This window comes from Felis catus, chromosome B1, assembly GCF_018350175.1.
Source record: "Felis catus isolate Fca126 chromosome B1, F.catus_Fca126_mat1.0, whole genome shotgun sequence".
NCBI classification, from domain to species: Eukaryota; Metazoa; Chordata; class Mammalia; order Carnivora; family Felidae; genus Felis; species Felis catus.
The window spans coordinates 20,965,104-20,989,292 of record NC_058371.1 but is presented as its reverse complement, the minus strand read 5'-3'; the positions used below and the strand labels follow the sequence as shown (position 1 = coordinate 20,989,292).

General features: G+C 41.9%; 1 protein-coding gene across 1 annotated transcript in view; it reads left to right on the top strand.

The window, feature by feature from the left end:
• The window catches only part of PDGFRL (platelet derived growth factor receptor like), a 70,444-nt gene continuing 46,255 nt past the window's right edge, over positions 1-24,189 (top strand). Inside the window, exons 1-2 of the mRNA XM_003984634.6 lie at positions 1-325; positions 19,734-20,031. Of these exons, the coding sequence (XP_003984683.3) occupies positions 271-325; positions 19,734-20,031 (353 nt within the window). The 5' untranslated portion in view covers positions 1-270. The remainder of the gene's footprint in view (positions 326-19,733; positions 20,032-24,189) is intronic.

The window sequence follows — 24,189 nt, the reverse complement described above, 5'->3', positions numbered from 1 at the left end:
CTCAGCGCACGAGAAAGCGCCTCTCTCCACTGCTCCGCCAGGGGGCAGGAGAGGTCACATTACACAGAATTAAGAGGAAAAAACCAAACTTCTCCCCCAAACTGGGTTCCACCTCAGGAAACCGAATCCTCCAGCTGTGGCGTCCCAGACGCCCGCCCCGACACGCCCCTCGCCAGCCGCCTCCCCCTGCGCCCCTGCCCTAGCCCTGTTCTGTCGGGTGCTCCTCCGACCGCCGTCCCGGCACCTCTCCCCGCGTCCCTTGCCCTGAAGATGAAGGTTTGGCTGCTGCTTGGTCTTCTGCTCGTGCACGAAGCGCTAGAGGATGGTGAGTGACCCTGGGCGGGGACCTCCAACCCATATCCTCCCTCAGCCCACTCTCCTCCAGCCAGCTCTTTCTAGAACTTCTGACCTTCCGAGGCTCAGCCTTGGCTCTGCCCCGGGACACCTGCCCTATTTTACCTCCCTCTCTCCACCTCCCCTGCGCTCCCCTGGGATAGTGGTAACTACCCCAGCCCTTCAGATCCCCACCAGGACCGCCCAGCGCTCTCGGAAGGCGCTGGGAGAGCGAACCGAGCATCCCCTGCCAGCGTCTGGTCCAGCCCCCAGTGTCAACGTGTCGTTCTGGGAGGTGGCGCGGGAGCATTGGATCGCTCCCACCTCCGCGCACGCGTTCACCCAGGGTTCGGCTTCCGAGGGCGCGGGCCACCTCAGCAAGGCATTTGCTGATTCTTCGGCAAACTTTGAAGTGTCCTCCTCCTCCCAGCCGAAGTCCTGGATTTGTTTCCTACACCACTACGGGCTTGAATCCTGCAAGATCTACCTATGGCTTAGACCGGATATTCGTGTGCGTCTATCTGGGCCCACCCTGTTGCTTAGATTCACAACCACAGGGTCAGTGTGTGTGTGTGTGTGTGTGTGTGTGTGTGTGTGGTGTTGTTCTTCTTATATCTATATATATATGACTTTAGCATTTGTTTGGCTGGCTCCATTATTTACTCAAATAGTGTTATTTATCTATACAGTACATTTGGCACCTGAGTCCATCCTGGTATCCTGGCACCTCCTTTGGAATTCCTCAGCTACAAGCCCCGATTTTTGCTTAGTTTTGCTTGAAAGCAGCTTTTGCTGTTATGCAATCTCACTCTGGCGCTATCTCAACCTGGCTCACGTCTTAACCACTACTCCGTCCTGACCAGTTCCTTTATTGCCTGTGAAACTAGAAGCATTTCCCGCCCCCCCCCCCCCCCGCCCTCCACAATTCTAGTTTGCAAAGTCCAACATGGTTGTGGGGCTGGCAGCTGAGGAGAGGACCCTCCGGCCTAGAGACTCGCGGGATACAGAGTCTACAAGTGCTTCTGCTCCAGGAGCGACCCGCCCGCTTTGCCCGGGGAGGAGCCGGCATGGGTTCATGTTCTAAAATGCACTATTAAAATGCCCCTGGCAGGTTACTGAAGGGACAGAGATGCAGAATCTGGTGTTGTTTTTGGAATAGGGCAGTAGACAGCCAGACAAAATAACTTCAAACAGCCCGCTCACGTGGTTGTACAGTTCACCCAAGATGCCCGCCTCCGGGGCCCAGGAGGCAGCCCCCCCACCCCCCGCCCGCCACTCCCTCCCTGACCGCTCCCAGCCAGTATGTGTGCAGACCAGGAGAATGATTGCAAGCATCTGCCTGAATCAATTAGCATCTGTTTAAGTCAAATGTGACTCAATAAACATTTATGAGACAGGGAGAGTTGAGCACAAAGTGAATATTTCATAGAAAATAATGGACACGTTTCAGGTGTCATAGTTCTGTAGCTTTGTTTTTCAAAGGATATACTGGTTATCAATAAAATATTAAATACATAATTAGAAAAGTAAATCTTCACTAAATTATGTAACCGTTTTCCTAAACCTATTAAGAATGTTTTTTTTCTTTTCCCCTGTTTTGAGTTATCATGGGGCTGGCTGGGCCAGGAACAGGCCAGTGAGAGAGGCACATACAGAAACCCTTCCAGGGACAATCTCTCATGGGTGGGTTGGGATCTGCTGCATCCTGGGCCATCCCAAAGCACGCGCTGCGGACACGAGGCCTGTGATACGGCTTACCTCACTGCCTTTTGCTTTTCCTATCACTTCTAGGAAAGATCTTTTTTTTTTAAGGTTTTTTTTTTAAATGTTTATTTATTTTTGAGAGAGACAGAGACAGCATGAGCAGGGGAGGGGCAGAGAGAGAGGGAGATACAGAATCCGACTGTGTGTCTTCATATGGTGCCATTTTTTATTTATTTTTAAGTTTATTTCTTTATTTTGAGAGAGGCAGAGAGAGCAAGTCGGGGAGGGGGCAGAGAGAAAGGAGACAGAGAGAATTCCAAGCAGGCTCCACACTGTCAGCTTGGAGCCCGATGCAAGTCTCAAATTCATAAACTGTGAGATCATAACCTGAGCGGAAACCAAGAGTTGGACGCCTAACCGACTGAGCCACCCGGGCGCCCCATATGGTGCTATTTTTATATAACGTATAAAATCGCAAGCGCTTAGCCAGCTTTTCATTGTTTACATAAATATTTTTTTATCCAAGGTCAAGAGCAAATCCATAAAAATGGATTTGTCACTGTTTTGTTGAATTTACCCCAGACCTTTGGTCAATGCTAGTGTGATCTTTGGTCTAACGTGGGTTTATTTTGTGTCCTATGAAAAGGTTCTCTGTCTGGGAGGCCTGCAGAGATTTGTTATGATGTGAGGGCAACGTAGCCATATGTCTAAGGAGGTCAGGAGGGAGACACTGCTGGTGATTCTTCAACCAGGACTCTGTACCATTTTTATGTCTCAATATATTCCTGGGAAAAGGAGTGTAAATATTAGTTCACAAATCCATATAATGAAAAAAGAATTGTAAACATTCTCATCACCTATGAGATTACATAATGTTTCTAAGCATGCAGGGTGTTGGCTCATCTGTTGGGCCTACAAAATAATCTCTGATCCTTAGAGCCAAAAAAGAGAGAAGTTTGATGGCAATGGGGAGGTGGGGCAGTGTGCCAGCCCAGTGGCGAGTCCTGAGGGTTGATGGCTTTCTCCAGACAAGGTTGTACGGCCCCTTCCTTTGTGGTGCCCATAATCTAATGGAAGGACCGAAAGTGGGTAAACGAGAAAAGATAAAATTTCAGGAAGTGATAAGCAGCACAAAGAATCAATAATCAGGACGTATTAGTCTCCTAGGGCTGCTGTGACAAAATACCACAAGCCAGGTGGTGTGGCTTAGGGCAACAGAAGTTTCTCCTGCCCAGTTCTGTCCTCAGGAAACTTCTGTCTCTGTGACTCTGGTCTCCCTGCCTCTTCCTGGCTTTTGCTGGTGGCTGTCTATCCCTGGTGCCCCCAGGCTTGCACCTGAGTCACCCCAGTTGCTGCCTCTGTGGTCACCTGGTCTCCTGTGTATATTTGACTTCACATGGCATTTTCCTGTGTGTGTCTCTTCTTATAAGGACACCAGCATATTGGATCGGAGCCCACCCTAATCACCTCATCTCAACTTGGTTACCACTGCCAAGATCCTATTTCCAAATAAGGTCACGCTCATTGGTACAAGGGGTTACGACTTCAGTGTGCCTTTTTGCGGGGCACATTTAACACGCAGCGTGGGGTGAGAGGATGCCAGGACCATGGAGGGGAGTCAGAGCATGGTTTGGACAGTAGAGTCAGAGGCCTTTCTGGAGAGAGGAAGTCCATGCTGCAGGTGTCCAAAAGAAGAGCTGCAAGGGCCAAGGGCACGGGGCAGAGCGGCTTCCAGGTGTCCCAGTGGTCAGTGTGGCCAAAGGACCGTTAGGGAGGAGACAGGAAATGGCAAAAGCTAATAGGCACAGGAAGACTTACGGCTTTATCTAAGATGGAGGTCATTGGAGGGTCTTGACTAGAGTAGTGCCCATGATCCAACTTATGTTTTCAAAGGTAGGAGGGCTAGGGTGGAAGCTGGGAGCCTACATAGGGAGCAGTTTTAGTAGTCTACATGCAAAGTGGCTTGGTCCAGCATGGCCGCAGTGGATGTAGGTGCTTCTCCCTACTGGGCTCGAGTTCTATTAAGCTGAGAGGATTTGCTGCTGGATTTGATGTGGCCTGGGAGAAAAAGACAAGAACCATGTGTGACTCAGAGGTTTTTATCCTGAGCAACTGGGTGAATAGAGTTGTCATATACGGGTAAAGGGACACCAGGGAAGGAGCCAGACTGAAGAGGCATCCAGAGGTCAGTTTGAACACGTTCAATTTGAGATGCCTCCTAGCTTTCCAAGTGGCAGTGCTGAGTCAGCGACAGACTATTCAGATCTGGAGTGTAGAGGCAAAGTCAGGATGGGACAAGGCAGCTCTCAGCATATAAATGCCGCTAGGACCCAGGAGGCTGTGTGAGGCCACTTAGAAATTGAATGTCATAAACGATTGAGATGAACTGCAAGGATTAAGCCCTTGGGACCCAGGTCAGGCAGGAAAAGAAGACGAGGAAGGGCCGCCAAACAGACTGAGAAGTTGTCAGTGCCGTACAAAAAAACAAAGAAAACAAAACCAATTCAGCGCCCTGTTTTAGGAGCCAGGCAAACTGAGTGCTTCAAGAAGAGAGTGATCATTTCACAATACATACCAATATCGAGTCATTATGTTGTACACCTGAAACTAACATTACATGTCAATTGTATTTCAAAGCAAAATTAAAAGAGAGCAATAAACCCTATTCTAATGGATACTCTAATATTTCAAAGTAAGGTCTTTTTGGTATTATTATTGAAGTATAATTAACAGGCAGTATTCCATTAATTTCATGTGTACAACATAGTGATTCAACATTTATATCCATTATGAAATGCCCACCGCCATAACTGTAGTTACCCTCTGTCACCTTACAAAGTCATTACATATTATTGACTATATTCTCTATGCTGTACTTTAAAAACCTGTGACTTACTTATTTTACTACTGGAAGTTTGTACCACATATTCCCTTCACCTATTTTACCTGTTTTCCCCCACTCTGGTAACCTGTAGGCTGTTTCCCTGTATCTATGAATCTGCTTCTCTTTTGTTTGTTTATTTGTTTTCTAGATCCCATATATAAGTGAAATCATACAGTATTTGTCTAACTCTGACTTATTTCACTTAGCATAATACCCTCTAGGTCCATCCATGTTGTCACAGTGGCATAATTTCATTTTTTTGTGGCTGAGTACCATTCTACTGATGCATGACATATCTTTATCCACTCATCTACCAAAGGACATTTAGGTTGTTTTCATAGCTTGGCTATTACAAAAATGCTGCAATGAATGTAGAAGTGTATGTATATTTTATAATTAGTGTTTTAATTTTCTTCAGATAAATACCCAGAAGTGGGGTTGCTGTATTATGTGATATTTCTGTTTCTTTAAAACAATTTTGTGCTTTTAATTCCCTTGCCTTTGGAGATGTGCCAAGTGAGAAATTGCTGCGACTGAAGTCAAAGGGGTTTTTTCCCGATTTCTCCTCTAGCGTTTTGATGGTTTCATGTCTCACATTCAGGTGCTTTATCCATTTTGAGTTTATTTTTGTGAATGTTGTAAGAAAGTGGTCTAGTTTCATTATTCTGCGTGTTGTTGTCCAGTCTCCCAGCACCATTTGTTAAAGAGACTGTCTTTTTTCCATTGGATACTCTTTCTTGCTTTGTCAAAGATTAGTTGGCCATACTTTTGTGGGCTCAATTCTGGAGTCTCTGTTCTATTCCATTGGTCTATGGGTTTTTTTTTTTTTTGTGCCAATACCATGCTGTCTTGATGATTACAGCTTCGTAGTAAAGGCTAAAGTCTGGGATTGGGATGCCTCCTGCTTTGGTCTTCTTCTTCAATATTACTTTGGCTATTCAGGGTCTTTTGTGGTTCCATACAAATTTTAGGATTGCTTGTTCTAGCTTTGAGAAGAATGCTGGTGCAATTTTAATTGGGATTGCATTGAATGTGTAGATTGCTTTGGTTAGTATTGACATTTTAACAATATTTATTCTTCCAATCCATGAGCACGGAATGTTTTTCCATTTCTATGTATCTTCTTCAATTTCCTTCATAAGCTTTCTATTGGGACCTCATGAAGATAAAAAGCTTCTGCAATGCAAAGGAAACAATCAACAAATCTAAAAGGCAACCAACAGAATGGGAAAAGATATTTGCAAATGACATATCAGACAAAGGGCTAGTATCCAAAATCTATAAAGACCTCACCAAACTCCACACCCGAAAAACAATCCAGTGAAGAAATAGGCAGAAAACATGAATAGACACTTCTCTAAAGAAGACATCCAGATGGCCAACAGGCACATGAAAAGATGCTCAATGTCACTCCTCATCAGGGAGATATAAATCAAAACCACACTCAGATATCACCTTGCACCAGTCAGAGTGGCTAAAATGAACAAATCAGGAGACTATAGATGCTGGAGAGGATGTGGAGAAACGAGAACCTTCTTGCACTGTTGGTGGGAATGAAAACTGGTGCAGCCATTCTGGAAAACAGTGTGGAGGTTCCTCAAAAAATTAAAAATATATCTACCCTATGACCCAGCAATAGCACTGCTAGGAATTTACCCAAGGGATACAGGAGTGCTGATACATAGGGGCACGTATACCCCAATGTTTATAGCAGCACTCTCAACAATAGCCAAATTATGGAAAGAACCTAAATGTCCATCAACTGATGAATGGATATGCATAATGTAATACTACATGGCATAATGTAATACTATGCATATGCATAGTATTTATATGCATAATGTTTATATGCATAATGTAATACTACATGGCAATGAGAAAGAATGAAATATGGCCTTTTGTAGCAATGTGGATGGAACTGGAGAGTGTTATGCTAAGTGAAATAATACATACAGAGAAAGACAGATACCATATGTTTTCACTCTTATGTGGATCCTGAGAAACTTAACAGAAGACCATGGGGGAGGGGAAAAAAAGTTAGAGAGGGAGGGAGGTAAACTATAAGAGACTCTTAAACAGAATAAACTGAGAGTTGATGGGGGGGTGGGAGGGAGGGGAAAGTGGGTGATGGGCATTGAGGAAGGCAGCTGTTGGGATGAGCACTGGGTGTTGTATGGAAACCAATTTGACAATAAATTTCATATTAAAAATAATAAAAAATAAAAAATAAAACAGTTTTTAAAATTTATTTATTTTGAGAGAGAGAGAGAGAGAGAGAGAGAGAGAGAGAGAGAGAGAGAGTGAGCGAGCATGGGAGGGGCAGAGAGAAGGGGAGAGAGAATCTCAATCAGGCTCCATGGTGTCAGCAGAGAGCCTGATGTGGGGCTTGAACTCATGAAATGTGAGATCATGACCTGAGCTGAGACCAAGAGCCAACAGGTTAACTGACTGAGCCACCCAGGTGCCCTCTATTTTTAATATTTTGAGGAAACTTCATACTGTTTTCAATAGTGGCTGCACAAATTTACATTTCCATCAGTAATCCACTGTCCTAGACTCTGGGTCTGAAGTTCTCTCTTGTCCATCAAGAGAGCAGGACACAGGACTGAAAATGCGAGAGAGGCTAATGTCTGGGAGGAGACAAGAGTAAGGGTCCTTGCTCCTTTTTTATTAGGATCGAAGGCTTACAAGTATGATGGGCATGCACAGAGAGACAATGAAACAGTGAACATTAACTCATGGAGTGGAGAAAAGGGGGTTTTGGAGATAATGTGGTGTTAGGGGTTTGGGTCAATACAAAACAGAATCGTAGAGCTGGGAGGAAGGTTGTTTACATCACACATGAGGAGCCACCTCTGTTTACCTAAACTGAACTAGGGGGACAAGAAAGACAGCGCATGCTGTCTCAGGGTCAGCAAGGTACCTTTCTTTTGCTAATTATCTCCACTCTGGGCAACTTCGCCCTGCTGTGGTCTATAGCCGTGTTTACCTATTTTGGTCCATTCTTCCTGTGAAATCAGCTTTCTACTATTGTACTAAGTTGGAGGGCATTTCCACCCTGAATACCTAATCTTGTTTGCCTCATCTTGGATATTTTCATTCTGAGATTCCCTATTCCTACACCTTTTTCCTGTACTGGAGGCCTTTGCCCTGTTTACCTAATCTTATTTACCTAATATTGTTTACCCAAACTTGGGTGTGTACATCCTATGACTTTCTAATTTTTTATGCCTTGTTAACCCATCAGTGCAAACTCAAGCTTATTCCCCACAATCCATGAGGGTTCCTTTTTCTCCACATCCTCTCCAATACCTGTTCTTTCTTGTGTTGTTGATTTTAGCTATTCTGACAGGTGTGAGGTGTTATCTCATTGTGGTTTTGACTGGCATTAACATGATATTTAGTGATATTGAACACCTTCTCGTGTCTTTTGGTGATCTGTATGTCATCTTTGGAAAAATGTCTCTTCAGGTCCTCTGCCCATTTTTAAATCAGACTTCTTTTTGGTGTTGAGTTGTATGACTTCTTTATATATTTTGGATATTAATCCCTTATCAGATATATCATTTGCAAATATCTTCTCTTATTCAGCAGGTTGACTTTTCCTTTGGTTGATGGTTTCCTTTGCTGTGCAAACCTTTTTGGTTTGATATGCTCAGTTGTTTATTTTTTCTTTTGTTGGCTTTGCCTTATAGAGACAGATCCAAAAAAATATTACTAAGACTGATGTTTAAGAATTTACTGCCTATGTTTTCTTTTATGAGTTTTATGGTTTCAAGCCTTACATTTAAGCCTTTCATCCATTTTGATTTTATGTAGTGATTTATATATTGATTTGATTTTTGTATATGGTGTGAGACAGTGGTCCAGTTTTATTCTTTTCATGTAGCTCTCTGGTTTTCCCAGCAGCATTTATTGAAGAGGTAGTCTTTTCCACATTGTGTATTCTTAGTCCCTTTGTCATAGATTAATTTACCATATAAGGGTGGGTTTATTGCTGGATTCTCTATTCTGTTCCAATGATCTGTGTGTCTGTTTTTGTACCACACTACTTTGATTACTGTAGCTTTGTAGTACAGTGTGAAATCTGGGAGCATGATATCTAATGCTTTGTTTTTCTTTCTCAAGATTTCTTTGGCTATCTAGGGTCTTTTGTGGTTCCATACAAATTTTAAGATTGTTCTAGTTCTGTGAAAAATGCCACTTATATTTTGATAGGGATAGATTGAATCTGTAAATCCCTTTGGATAGTATGTACATTTTAATATTAATTTTTGTAATCATGAACATGGTATATCTTTCCATATTTTGGTGTCGTTTTCATTTTCTTTCTCAATGTCTTACAGTTTTCAGAGCAAGTCTTTCATCTTCCTGGTTAAATTTAGTCCTAGGTATTTTATTCTTGTTGAAGCAATGATACATGAGACTGTTGTCTGAATTACTTTCAGTTAGTTTATTATTAGTGTTATAGACACACAACAGATTTCTGTATATTAACATTGTATCCTGCAACATTACTCAATTCATTTATCAATTCTAGTAGTTTTTTGGTGGAGTGTTTAGGATTTTCTATATATATAATATCATGTCATCTATAAATAAGGACGATTTTACTTCTTCCTTACGAATTTGGATAACTTTTATTCATTTTTCATATCTGATTGCGGTGGCTAGAGCTCCCTGTAATGGTTTGAATAAAAATGGTGAGAATAGTACCCCAGTTGTGTTCCTGCTCTTAGAAGAAAAGCTTGCAGCTTTTCACCACTGAGTATGATGTTAGCCGTGGGTTTTTCATATATGGGATTTATTATGTTGAGGTATGTTTCTTCTATGCCTATTTTATAGAGAGTTTTTGTCATGAACAGATGTTGAATTTTGTCAAATGTTTATCTGCATCCATTGAGATGATCATATGGTTTTTTATCCTTCATTTTGTTAATGTGGTGCATCATGTTGATTGATTTGCAGATATTGACACATCCTTGATTCCCTGGAATAAATCCTACTGGATCATTGTGTATAATCCTTTTAATGTATTGTTGAATGTGGTTTGCTATTATTTTGTTGAGGATTTTTACAACCATGTTCATGAGGGACATTAGCCTTTAATTTTCTTTATTCATACATCTTTGTCTGGTTTTGGTATCAGGGTAATAGTTACCTCATAGAATGAATTTGGAGGCATTCCTTCTTAAATATTTTGGAATAGTTTATGAAAGTTAGGTATTACTTCTTCTTTAAATTTTTGGTAGAATTTACCAGTGAAGCCATCTGGTTTTGGACTTTGGTTGTTGGGATTTTTTGATTACTGATTCAATTTAATTACCAGTAATTAGTCTGTTCAGATTTTCTATTTCTTCCTGATTCAATTTTAGAAGACTTTATGTTTCTAGAAATGTATCTGTTTCTTCTAGGTAGTACAATTTGTCATTTCTCATAGTAGTCTCTTATGACTGTGTATGTGTGGTGTCAGTTGTAACTTCTCTTTCATTCTCATTTTCTTTATTTGAACCTCTTTTTTTTTTTTTTTTTTTTGGTCTGGCTGAAGTTTTATTCAATTTTCTTTCTCTTTTCAAAGAACCAGCTTTTAGTTTCATTGATCTTTTGTATTTTTTTAAAGTATCGATTTCATTTATTTCTACTGTGGTCTTTATGATTTCCTCCCTTCTGCTAACTTTGGGCCTTCCCCCCTCTAACCCCCTGCCCCCCACAACTCCTTTAGGTATAAGGTTAGGTTTGAAGCTTCTCTTGTTTCTTGAGTTAGATCTACATCTCTATAAACTTCCTCTTAGAACTGTTTTTGCTGCATCCCATAGATTTTGGAACGTTACGCTTTGATTTTCATTTGTCTCCAGGTATTTTTGATTTCTTTGATTTCTTTATCAACTAATCAGTTGTTTAGTAGCATTTTGTTTCGCCTCCATATGGTTGTGTTTTTTCTAGCTTTTTTTCCCATCATAATTGATTTCTAGTGTCATACTGTTGTGGTCAGAAACAATGTTTGGTATGATTTCAGTCTTCCTAAATTCACTGAGACTTGTTTTGTGGTCTAACATGTGATCTGTCCTGGTAAATGTTCCATGCGCCCTCATAAAGAATGTGTATTCTGTTGTTTGGGGATGGAATGTTCTGAATATATCTGTGAAGCCTGTCTGTCTAATGTATTGCTTACAGTCACTGTTTCCTTTCGGTTTTCTGTGTGGATGGTCTATCCATCGATAACAAGTGGGCATGTTAGTCCCCTACTCTCACTGTATTACTGCAAAATTCTCCCTTGAGGTCTGTTAAAATTTGCTTTTGTATTTAGTGCCTCCATGTTGGGTGCATGGATCTTTACAATTTCTATATCCTCCAGCTGGATTGATGCTGTTATCATTATAGAATATGCTTCTTTGTCTCTTTTTACAGTTTTTGTTTTAAAGTCTCTTTTGTCTGATAGAAGTTTTGCTACCCCAGATTTTTTTCCTTTTCTTTTCTTTTCTTTTTTTTCTTTCCTTTTTTTAAAAATTTCCATTAGCGTGGATAATCATTTTCCATCCCTTACTTTCAGTCTGTTTGTGTCTTTAGCTCTGAACTGAATCTCTTACAGTCAGCATAGAGATGGGTCTTGTTTATTTTTTGTGTATTCACTTACCCTATGTGTTTTAATTGGAGCATTTATCAACATTAAAGTGATTATTGACAGATACGTGCTTATTGCCATTTTGTTCATTGTGTTCTGGTCACTTTTATAGCTTTCTCTGTTCCTGGAGTGCTTGAGTGGCTCAGTTGGTTCAGCGTCTGACTCTTGGTTTCGGCTCAGGTCATGATCTCCCGGTTCTTAAGTCCCATGCTGGGCTCTGTGCTGAGAGAACAGAGCCTGATTGGGATTCTCTCTCTCTCTCTCTCTCTCTCTCTCTCTCTCTCTCTCCCCCTCCCCCACTTGCTCACACGCTCTCTCTCTCTCGAGATAAATAAACATTATAGTTCTCTCTGTTCCTGTCTTCCTTTGCCCTTTTCCCTTATGATGACTTTGTTTAGTTCTATGTTCAGAAATCTGTTTTTTTTTTTTTTTAGTATAATTATTACATGTTTTCAGTTTCTGGTTACCATGAGGTATATATATATACATATATATATATATATATGTATATATGTATATGTATGTATGTATATATGTATGTATATGTATATATATATGTATATGTATATGTGTATATATATATATGTATATGTATATATATGTATATGTATATATGTATATGTATACATATACATATATACATGTATATATATATGTATATATGTATATATGTATATGTATGTATGTATATATGTATGTATATGTATATATATATGTATATATGTATATATGTATATATGTATATATGTGTATATATGTATGTATATATGTATGTATATGTATATATATATGTATATGTATATATATGTATATATATATGTATATGTATATATATATACATATATACATCTGTACATATATATGTATATATGTATGTATGTATATATGTATATGTATGTATGTATATATGTATGTATATATATATGTATATATATGTATATATATATATGTATATATATATGTATATACACCCAAGGAATATATATATATATATATACACACCACCCTATGTATATAGCAATTGATTTTTAAGTTAATGGTTGCTTACGTCTGAGCACATGCTAAAAGCACTGCACTACATTTTTATCTTCCCCATGTTTTATGTAAGTGATGTCATATTACATTATTTTTTTGTGTGCATCCTTTAAGTAATTATTGTAAATATAGTTGATTTTACTGCTTCTGTCTTTTGAGAGAGAGAGAGTGGGGGGGAGGGGCAGAGAGGGAGGGAGGGAGAGAATCTTAAGCAGGTTTCACACTCAGCGTGGGGCCCAACATGGGGCTCAGTCTGACAACTGTGAGCTCACGACTGAAACCAAAATCAAGTGTTACACACTTATTAACCAAATGAGCTACCCAGGCTCCCCACTACTTTTGTCTTTAACCTTCTCACTGGCTTCATAAGCAGTGGATCCATCCCTTTCACTGTATGTTTGCTTTTTCCCAGTGAGATTTTTTCTTTCATAATTTTCTTCCAGTTATGGCCTTTTCATCTTAAGGAGGTCCCTTTAACATTTCCTGTAAGGTCAGTTTAGAGGTGATGAACTCTTTGAACTCTTGTTTGTCTGGGAAAGTCTTTATCTCTTTTTCAACTTTGAGTGATAATCTTGCAGGTTAGAGTATAGATTGTTGGTTTTTTTTCCTGCAGTACTTGGAATATATTATAACCGCGTCCCCCGCTGTAGCCTGTGAAGTTTCTGTTCAAAAACAAGTAGATAGTCTTTTGGTGTTCCCTTGTACACAACTAGTTGCTTTTCTCTTGCTTCTTTTAAGATTCTCTCTTTATCTTCAATTTTTGACTTTCAGTTTTAATGTGTTTTTGTGTAGACATCTTTGGGTTCGTCTCGGTCAGGGCTCTCTGTGCTTCTTGGACTTGGATGTCTGTTTCCTTCCCCACGTTAGGAATGTTTTCAGTTATTATTTTTCAAATAAGTGCTCTGTCCTTTTCTCTCTTTGCTTTTTGGCACTTCTATAATGTAAATGTTAGTACGCTTAATGTTGTCCTAGAGGTTCCTTAAGCTACTCTCATTTTTAAAAAATCTTTTGTCTGTGCGTGTGTGTGTGCGCGCGCGCGTGCGTGCATGTGTGTGTGTGATTTCCATTACCCTGTCTTCCAGATTGCTGATCCATTTTTTTCTGCATTTTCTAATCTGCCGTTGATCCCCTTTAGTGTATTTTTTATTCAGTTATTGTATTCTTCATCTCTGATTGGTTCTCTTTAATATTTTCTTTCTCTTTGTTGAAGAGCCCACTGTGTTCAGCTATTCTTTTCCCAAGTCCAGTGAGCACCTTAAGACCATGACTTTGACCTCTTTATCAGATAGATTGCTTATATTCCCATTTTGTTTAGTTCCATCTAAGGTTTTGCCCTGTTCTTTTGTTTGGAACATATTCCTCTGTCTCCTCATGCTCTGACTCTCTGTGTTTGTTTCTGTGTTTTAGGTAGGTTAACTACATCTCCCAGTCTTGAAGAACTGGTGTCATGTAAATGGTGTCCTATAGGGCCCAGAAGTGCAATCCTTCTTGGTCACCAGAAGCAGACATTCCAGGATCACCCCACATGGGCTACATGGGCCTTCCTGCTGTGGCTGGACCACAACTGCCGTGGCATACTTTTGGTTGAGGCTGGTCATGTGGGAGCCACTTTGGAGAGGCCACTTACCTGGTACAGTCGGGCAGGAGCTGACAAAGTAAGAGCCTCATCCTGGAATAGAAGTATTTGTTCTTAGAAATTTCTTTTTTAAGAAAATGCTACTTTAAGAAATGGTAGGAGGGTATTTTGGAGTGGGGTTCTCGAAAAGAGAAGGGGTAGAGTAGGGAAAGAAAAGGCTCTTAGCTTTCTATTTTCATCTCCCAAGTATCATTGGTTTCCCACCTCAGCTTTGTCCTTGGGGAGGTGTATGTATCCTTGTGGGGTGTTTCATGAAGAATCATAACATTAGAGTAGGACATTTTCATCAGTTTATATAACTTGCTGGGGAACCCCTGAGCTACTCAGCAAAGTTCTAGTGTGCTTATTTTCATGCTACCTTCAAGTGAGACCTTTCCCCTTACCTGTCCATGAGGAGAAAAAGGTAAACAGCTACAGATATTTATGTTAATGACTGTGTTCATATCAAGGCTTCATCTGAGCAGCTGTCAGTGATTCTGCTACTGATTTTTTTTTATTTTATTTTGTAACTCCTCCAACATAATTCTATTCTCTAGAATTAGAGAGGTTAATAGTCAGGTCACCTTTATTAAACGTTTGATTGCAATCCTCAGTTGGTGATGCAGAATTATAGTCCTTTGTCCTGCTTACTTCTTACTTTGTAACATTTAGTCATTTATTTTGGAGACAGGCTTTTGACCAGTGTCTCCTCGCTTTGGGATTCTAATGTATGCCTTGGAAAAGCATAACCAGCCATTCCAGGAAGCTTGTACCCTTCTCCTTGGCATCACATTCTGTTTGATTTGGAACTTCTTGCCAAAGCCTGGGGCATATCACACAAAGAAACCACTTGGACAATGGTGCTATGCATGAGATTTGTGAGGGGGGAAAAGGGAAGAAGAAAAGAAACTGTTACAATATGCTAATCTTTAAGTGAATCAAAAGACAATAGCATGAACTGAGAAGAGTCTAGACCTTTTATCCAAGGGTCTGTTTTTTCATTAGCTTCTTAGTGACCTGGGATGAGCTACTTGGCATCTATGATCTCAGTTTTTTTCACCTGTAAATTAGGAAGAAGAATAATTGCTTTGCTTCCATCACAAGTTTATCATGGAGATCACCACGAGATGTTATCACAAGACAATCAAAGCAGCAAGTAGCTAGCACTTACTATGGGTCAGACGCTACTCTCAGCATTTTATTTATTTATTTATTTATTTATTTATTTATATTTAAAAAAATTTTTTTAACGTTTATTTTTGAGACAGAGAGAGACAGAGCATGAACAGGGGAGGGGCAGAGAGAGGGGGAGACACAGAATCTGAAACAGGCTCCAGGCTCTGAGCAGTCAGCACAGAGCCTGACGTGGGGCTCGAACTCACGGACCGTGAGATCATGACCTGAGCCGAAGTCGGACGCTTAACTGACCGAACCACCCAGACGCCCCTACTCTCAGCATTTTAAATGTATTAACTTGTTTAATCCCCATAGCAGTCGATGAGATAATCATTATCACCATATAATTCTCAATTTGCAGATGAGCAGAGATAGGGAGAGAATAGGTAACTTCCCAATGTCCCACTGCTAGTAAGTGGCAGCTAGGATCTGAAGTCAATAATGATATTTAATAGTTTGTGTATTTTACCACTTATTTTTCTATAAAAATACTACTATGCGATAGTCTCAAACATGAAATGGTAATGGGCTCTCACTTACCTATCATATAAATTTTGAAGACCTTTTTTTAGACATAGTTAGACAGAAAAGTCATATTCTTTAAGAAGTTAGACATAGAATTTGGGAATGATTCAATCCCAGATCTGTCTGGGTGTCTGTGTGGCTGTAAGTGGCTCCTGTAACTTAGTGTCATTGCTATCAAACTATGGACCAGTTCCATGGTCAAGCAGTTACAGTTAGATCAATTGGTGGGTCTGTTCGGTAAACCAAAGTACTCCGCAGGGATAATGCCACCTATTTGGATGCTTACTCTCCATGAGTAGGTAATCTAATGTTCCTGAGTAGCAGAGTCCCATAGGATCTGAGAGCTTAGAAGTCATGTGAGTAACACTGTTATCTAAATTCCATAAACTTGCAGACAGTTGTGGTCATTTCTGATAGCTTGAATTCCTGTTACATGATAAAGAAAACACATCACATAAGACTTCAACCCAAAAGTCCATGAGTCCCATAGACACAGTGTGATGAAAATGCCGCGGGGCATGGATGATGCACATCATAATGGTAGACTTTAATTTTCTAAAGTAAAGTGCTGTAACTTTTACTCTATCCCAAAACTGAGGCTTATGTTCACAACCGATGTTGCTGGATTAGCATACTCGTGTTGATCTGACATGTTCTCGATGGTTACGGTGCCTCTCCTTCTGGAAGGTTGGGGAAATATGTGCATTTATGCCACTGCCCATCCCCCTCTGTCATTAGAACTTTAGGGGGTAAATAAACCAAACATGCAGGACCAGGGGAAGTCTTGGCAAACAGCAGGTTCAACAGCAGGTGATGGGGACTCATCTTGGGGACTGATGCTCAAGAACACAACTCTGCTCCCTAGAAGGAGGGAGGAAGTTCAACAGGGCCCATGACACAGGCCTCGGGAAAGAAAGAGGGCTCTCAACTGGACCCGAAGTCATGGAAAAGAGCAGGGCCCAGGGAGCAAGGCATATAAGCCCGAAGAAGGCAGCAGTTGATGTTGATTGATACTGAGTTCAGAGTGGGATTGGTTCCAGGGTCTGGGCTCAGCTGAACTAAAAATGGAGTCTGAATGGCTCCTGTTTCAAAGGGCAAAGGGTAACATGCAAAGGGAACCAAGTTTATCATTACACAGTGTCCAAATCAGGTGAATTTTTAGTACATAAGAGTATGGCTCCGTGAAATGCTCACAGATTGCACACATGCGTGTAACCAGCCCAGATCGAGAGAGGATGTTTCTGGAAATGCCCCTCATGTCCCCTCCTGGTCACCCCACCCCTCCGAGGTAAATTACTGCCTAGATTCTAACCTCAGAGATTCAAACCTGAAGTTTCTAAAAATGGGGTTTCTGATATTTATACATCAGAGGAGATCTGCCTTTTTGCCATCTTCTGGGGGCCTTAGACCCAGCAACTGTGAGCATGTACTTCCTTAAGACAGGGGTCTGCCGGGGCCACCTCAGTTGGCTAAGTGGCCGACTTCGGCTCAGGTCATGATCTTGCTGTTCGTGAGTTCGAGTCCCGCATCAGGCTCTGTGCTGACAGCTCCAGGCCTGGAGCCTGCTTTGGATTCTGTGTCTCCCTCTCTCTTTGCCCCTCCCCCACTCCTGCTCACTCACACACACTCTCTCTATCTCTCAAAATTAAATAAACATTAAAAAAAATTTTTTTTTAAGACAGGGTCTGCCAAAGCAGAAGTGGCATCCCTTAGGGGCATGGCTTCACCTGGACCATGTGGCTCACCCTGTTTTGTCACCTGCCTGGCCTCTGGTATAAGTGCTTACAACACTTATCTTTTGCCATGCCTTGATCCCATTTGCAGTGACTTGGTACTTTTGACCACCTGAGGTCTTTTTTTTTTTTTTTAACATTTGTTCATTTTTGAGAGAGAGACAGAGCGTGAGTGGGGGAGGGGCAGGGAGAGGGAGACACAGAATCCGAAGCAGGCTCCAGGCTCTGAGCCATCAGCCCAGAGTCCGACGTGGGGCTCAAACTCACTGATGGCAGGATCATGACCTGAGCCGAAGTGGGATGCTTAACCAACTGAGTCATCCAGGCGCCCTTGACCACCCCAAGTCTTAAGTACATATGCCAGGGTAATATTAGATAAATAAATGCATCCATCAAGAAAGGGAAGATTTTTCTCCTGATTAATTACTTTTCCCCATTTTATACAAATGCCCTGCAATTTCCTCACTCGGCCGAGATTTTTGGAGTCATTTATTCAAAATATATGCAGGATATTTATGTCCATACAGCGAAACACGCCCTTGGAATGAGTCAGAAGACGTGAATTCTACTCACATTCTGCCACTAACCAGCTGTGTACAACTTACTTAACATTTAAGGGTCTTCTTAAATTTTTAAATCTATAACAAAGGAATTTTACCTAAATGACTTCTCAGGACCCAGGACATTTTGCAATTTTGTGGGCATATAGTGAGGTTGCCTTTGAGCTCATGCAAATAGACAAACTGAAACGGCACAGTCTTCTTGTCCTTGCTGGGTGCACACAGGCACACGGCTGGGCAGGCATGTGGGACATGGGGGGTTTCTGGGGCCCGGAGGCATCTCAAGGGCAGGCGAGGGGGAGCAGTCTTCCAAGGGTGCAGGCAGGAAGGGGTGAATTGTCTGTAGAGAAAGGAAAAACAGGACTAAAATGGACTCACAGTAGGTCGGCTTTTTATTATCACCTTTGGCCTGCAATTATCAACAATGCTGGTGATAAAATAATCCTCCCTCCCCGAAATATTTTGTTGACTGAGTTCTAAACCAATGCTACAGTTACTCTTGAGCTCTTAAGAGCTCCTATGGAAGCTTTAAATGAGCACAGGTGTAGTGCTTATTCCTTCCTCAACTTTGCACGCTGCGTGGACAACGTCTACCCTGATACACACAGACTGCACTGTGCACGCTCAGTTGAGAGAAAGTTCGTAGTGGCTTGAAATCTGAGTGTGCTTCCACTCAGTGTGTCTGTACTCCCTGAAGGGTACATATTTCTGCATTTGAACAGCAAATTCAGGGGCCCCTGGGTGGCTCAGTTAGGCATCTGACTCTTGATTACGGCTCAGATCATGATCTCACAGTTCGCCAGTTTGAGCCCCATATCAGGCTCTGCACTGACAGTGTGGAGCCTGCTTGGATTCTCTCTCTCTTCCTCTCTCTCTGCCCCTCCCCTGCTCTCACACTCTCGCTCTCTCAAAATAAATAAACTTAAAAAAAAATAAACAGTAAATTCAGAATGAACAAAGGTCACCCTGAGACCCCAAGGACCGGAAACAGCCCCTAAATCAAGTGACTCTGCTGCTGCAATTCTCTGTGGCCCCTTAGAGACTGTGACACAGCGTGAACTACAGGCAATGGTCTTTTTGTTTGGTAAGTGCAAATTTTAGTTCACAAGTGCAATATTTCACTGAATTTGAACAAAATCTTTTATTTATTTTTTTTACTATTTGTTTATTTTTGAGAGAGAGAGAGCGTGAGTGGGGTGGGGGCAGAAAGAGAGGGAGACACAGAATCCAAAGCAGGCTCCAGGCTCTGACCTTGTCAGCACACAGCCCGACGTGGGGCTCAAACTTGTGAACCGTGAGATCATGACCTGAGCTGAAACTGGACGCCTAACTGACTGAGCCACCCAGGCGCGCCTTGAATAAATCTCTGAAGCTAACATACATTCCCTTTCAGTTACTCGTTGTTTTGCAACTAAAGAGTGAACTGAGATAATGGCTATTCCTGAAAATTATTTTGATGAAGGAGAATGGTGTCCCAAAGTTACCCATTGTAGGTGTTGAATCCTTTGGGTTTGAGTGCGTTGTTCTTTCCTCACGTTTGTACTAGTCACTGGCCAACAGCCGCCGAAGAACAAGCGTCCAAAGGAGCCGGGAGAGAACAGAATCAAGCCCACCAACAAGAAGGTGAAACCCAGAATTCCTAAAATAAAGGACAGGGACGCAGCTGACGGCACACCAAAGACGCACTCAATAATGATCCAGATGCTGGATAAAGGCCGCTTCCAGAAACCTGCAGCCACCCTGAGTCTGACAGCAGGGCAAACCCTCGAGCTTCGGTGTAAAGGGAACAAAATTGGATGGAGTTATCCTCCCTATCTCGACACCTTTAAGGACTCCCGTCTCAGGTGAGCATTTATTTATTTATTGTTTTACTTGCGTTGGGTCAAGGGTCCTTCCTTTGTTAAGGGCGGCATTGTTTCTGACATATACGATTTCACCCTAATAGCTTATAAAAAAATGAAAGCTCAATAAGCAAACGCTGTAGATTTTATTTCTTTGTCCAGTTTTTAAAAATTATTGCAAATCCAAGGCCCCAAGGTGACTCAGTCAGCTAAGCGGGGGACTCTTAACTTCTGCTCAGGTCTTGATCTCACAGTTCATGAAATCAGGCCCCACGTCAGGCCCTGCACTGGCAACTTGGAACCCGCTTGGGATTCTCTCTCCTCTCTGCTCCTCCCTGCCCCCCCTTCTTTCTCTCTCTTTTTCAAAATAAATAAAAATCGAAAAAAATCTTTAAAAAAGTACTGCAGATCCCATCCACGTGAGTTAAAACAGTGAAATTTTATAAGAAGCCACGTGACCAGTGATTGAAACTGTGATGCGTAGAGATATTTAAGAATTCATATCGTAAAAATAACGAGCCCGGTCACTGCTTTCTGTCATTTTTATGTAATCATAGTGAAAACTGAAATGCCCTAATTGCAGATGCCTGTGCGCAACTTGAGGCGATGCCAACCTAAACTGGTTTTGAACTTTTCAACTGCTTCTGGTTTGTTTTTACTTTCCTGAGCATATGAGTTTTATATCCAGGGCTTCTTCAGTTGGTGAGAGGCCAAAGATTTCTCATGTTTGAATGAGAACCTTCAGGAGCCTGGGTTTCTTGTCCAGACAAGTGGTTAAGATGACGCTTAGGAGGGGCGCCTGGGTGGCGCAGTCGGTTAAGCGTCCGACTTCAGCCAGGTCACGATCTCGCGCTCCCTGAGTTCGAGCCCCGCGTCGGGCTCTGGGCTGATGGCTCAGAGCCTGGAGCCTGTTTCCGATTCTGTGTCTCCCTCTCTCTCTGCCCCTCCCCCGTTCATGCTCTGTCTCTCTCTGTCCCAAAAATAAATAAACGTTGAAAAAAAAAAATTAAAAAAAAAAAAAAAAAGATGACGCTTAGGAAAAGTGTTAAAGAGCAAAAACACGGAGCACAATTCAGCGAGTCCTGGGAGGAGCCTGGGGCCTCCAGGGCTGGGGATCCGGTGCATATTTGGGAGGGGCCTCCCCCCAAACCCCTGCATCTCCATTTCTTCATGTGCAAAATAAAGGGGATGGGATTGCATGATTTCTAAGATTCTTTCCAGCCTTTTCTTCATACGATTTAGGAAAGGGAAAGGCAGGATATCGCTTGTTTGGGATGACTCAAATGGAGAAATGAGCATCTCAGGCATCAGAAACTCCTGGTGTTCCTGACAGGCTCATTTTCAGCACAGACTTGCCCCCACACATCTTCCCCTCCCTCTAGGACATCCCTACCTGCTCACCCGCTCAGACACTAGCCTGGGGATTGTCCTGGCCTCCCCCCATCCCCCGCTCCTCCCAAACCCCCACATCCTCTCAGTCCGCCCCAGCCCCAGCCAGTGTTGCCCCTCACCTCCGGTCTTGAACCGCAAGAACCACACCCAGATGTCCTCCCGGGCTCCTTCTCACTGGATTGAGGTCTTAAAAATGCGACCTGATCACGTCACTCCCCTGCTTACCGGGTGGGTCTCCACTGGGGTCAAGTCTAACATCTTCCCCTGAGGGATGAGAACCTCTTTGAACTTGGAATCTCTGGATTAGTATTGCTGCTTTCACTGGCCTGGGCTCCCTCGGGGGCCCCCTCTGCACCTGGCTGACCTCAGCCTTGCTGTCACTTTGTCTGGGAAGTCTGTGTCCTGCCTCCAGGGGTACACTTCCCCATGGCCGAGGGTACATCCTCTTTTGAGCAGTGTTCATACTTAGGACTCCTTTTTTTTTGTTGTCTTTTAATTCTCTCTAATTAAAAAAAAAATTTTTTTTAATGTTTATTTTTGAGAGAAAGAGAGAGCTCGAGCGGCGTCGGGGGTGGGGGTTTGGGGGGAGACAGGCAGAGAGGGAGGGAGACACAGAATCTGAAGCAGAACAGGCTCTGAACTATCAGCACAGAGCTCAACATGGGACTCAGTCCCACCAACGGGGAGATCATGACCTGAGCCAAAGTCCATGCACACAACTGAACCACCTAGGCACGCCATGAATCCCTATTTTTTTTTTTATCTCTGCTTTTCATGGGGCTTAACTGAGTCCTTGGCATTTTGATTTAGCTGTTGAATGACTAGCCAATCTTCTCCCCTTCTTACACACGTACACCTTGCAGGATAAATAAATTAAAATACATACAATTACTATTTCCCCAGCTGTCTAACCTCTTGTATTAAGACTTTTCCACATTTTATTCTGAAGATACTCTTCTGGGTTCATGGGATGTAATAGTGTACAGATTTTCTTGAGGGCTATTAGGTTGGATGAAGAGCTGGGGGTGAAAAGATCCGATGGTTTTTCCTGTTTTCATGTCCACACTTAAATTGTGTGTGTACATCCCCTGCTTGGAACACATCTGGACAGATTTACAACCATATACCTTTTAAATGACTTAATTTTCCAAGGGAAAATTAAACAAAAATGTAATACATGTTGTTTACCACCAGAATTTAGCTATTTTAAATTATTCTGAACAGTTAATCTTGGACTTACACTAAGTGTTTTAAACCTAGATGATTTGGCCCCTGAAGATTTAGTATTTTCCAGAAGTATTTTCAAAGTTGTATTAGCCACGATATGTTTGAAAATATCCTGAGGACTCCAAGTAAAGTGAACATGAATCTGAATTGAAGAGAAACATCAAAAAGCTGAAAAAGCCAATTTGACTTCTTAACATTAAAGTGTATTCATTCAAAGCACAGTCAGGGCTTTATAAGAAAGTAAAGACAGATGTAGGCCCCCAAGGACTTTATTAAAAAAAATGTGAAAAATGTGAAAAACATCTAGTCATGACTCTATATCAAACATCAACAACAAAATCATGATTTATTTGACACCAGAGATTCAACAAATTGACTCTTGACGTCTTTCCCGGGACGTGGTACCTTTGGAAAGAGGGAAAGTATTCATCCTGTGTTTTCTTTTCCTGTGGAATGAGTTCTTTCCAGTCTTCTGACAGCTTTGGGTTTGGAAGCTCCCCAGATGTGCCTCCAACAAAGCCTGGTCATTTTAAGGAATTTTGGTAGCTTTCTGGAACAAAGTCCACAATGCTACCACATTTGTCCAAATTTAATCTCCTGACCAGAAGAGGGAATGGGTTATAGAACGGAGAAGTCAGGCTGAGGCACAGCTAGATCGGAATCTTGCCTTTACTAATAACCAGAAAAGTGACTTTTTTTTTAAGTTTATTTATTTTGAGAGAGAGAGAGAGAGAGAGAGAGAGAGAGAGAGAGAGAGAACCCCAAGAAGGCTCTGTGCTGTCAGCACGGAGCCCAACTGGGACTTGATCTCACGAACTATGAGATGAAGATTCAGAAGTTCAACTGACTGAGCCACCCAGGCGCCCCGAACCAGCAAAGTGATCTTTGTTCAGTCATTTGCCTAGAACCCACTTTCCTCACCTGGATTATGGAGATTATATTATCTATTGTAAGCGCAACCTGGCCCCTAGTAAATGTTCAATGAATTGCAACTAATCATAACTAAGCAGTGTATATTTCTCAAGCACAATAATCAAGTGATCTTTTGGGAAAGTTAATTGCGACCAAGACTCAGATAAATCAGGGAACTATGCACAGCCAACGTGACTTTTAATACAGAAGATCCACAGAAGACTGTACACATCTTTCCTTTTTCACTTATTTAATCAATCTTTGTAATCTGGGGCCTGTGTCCATCTTCCCCCATGAAAATCTAAGCCCCTTGCAGGCAAATACCACGTTTGTTTGGTTCATCATCCGATTCCTAGCACCTTGAACAGTGCCTGACACACAACAAAACTCAGGAAATAGTCGATGGTTTCCCCAGGGGATTAGCGATCATATCGGAAGCCAGTTCTTCATCGTGCATTTGTTCATTCAACATTCAAAGATAAATACACTTAGTGTCGACGTGTGCACTGTATATATGGGGTGGAGGGTGACGACAAAACATGGATGAATTTTATATCGAGGGTCCCGTGCCACCTTGGACCCATCCCCACTATTTCAGCCTTTTGTTACTTCATCTCATGGAGCCATTAC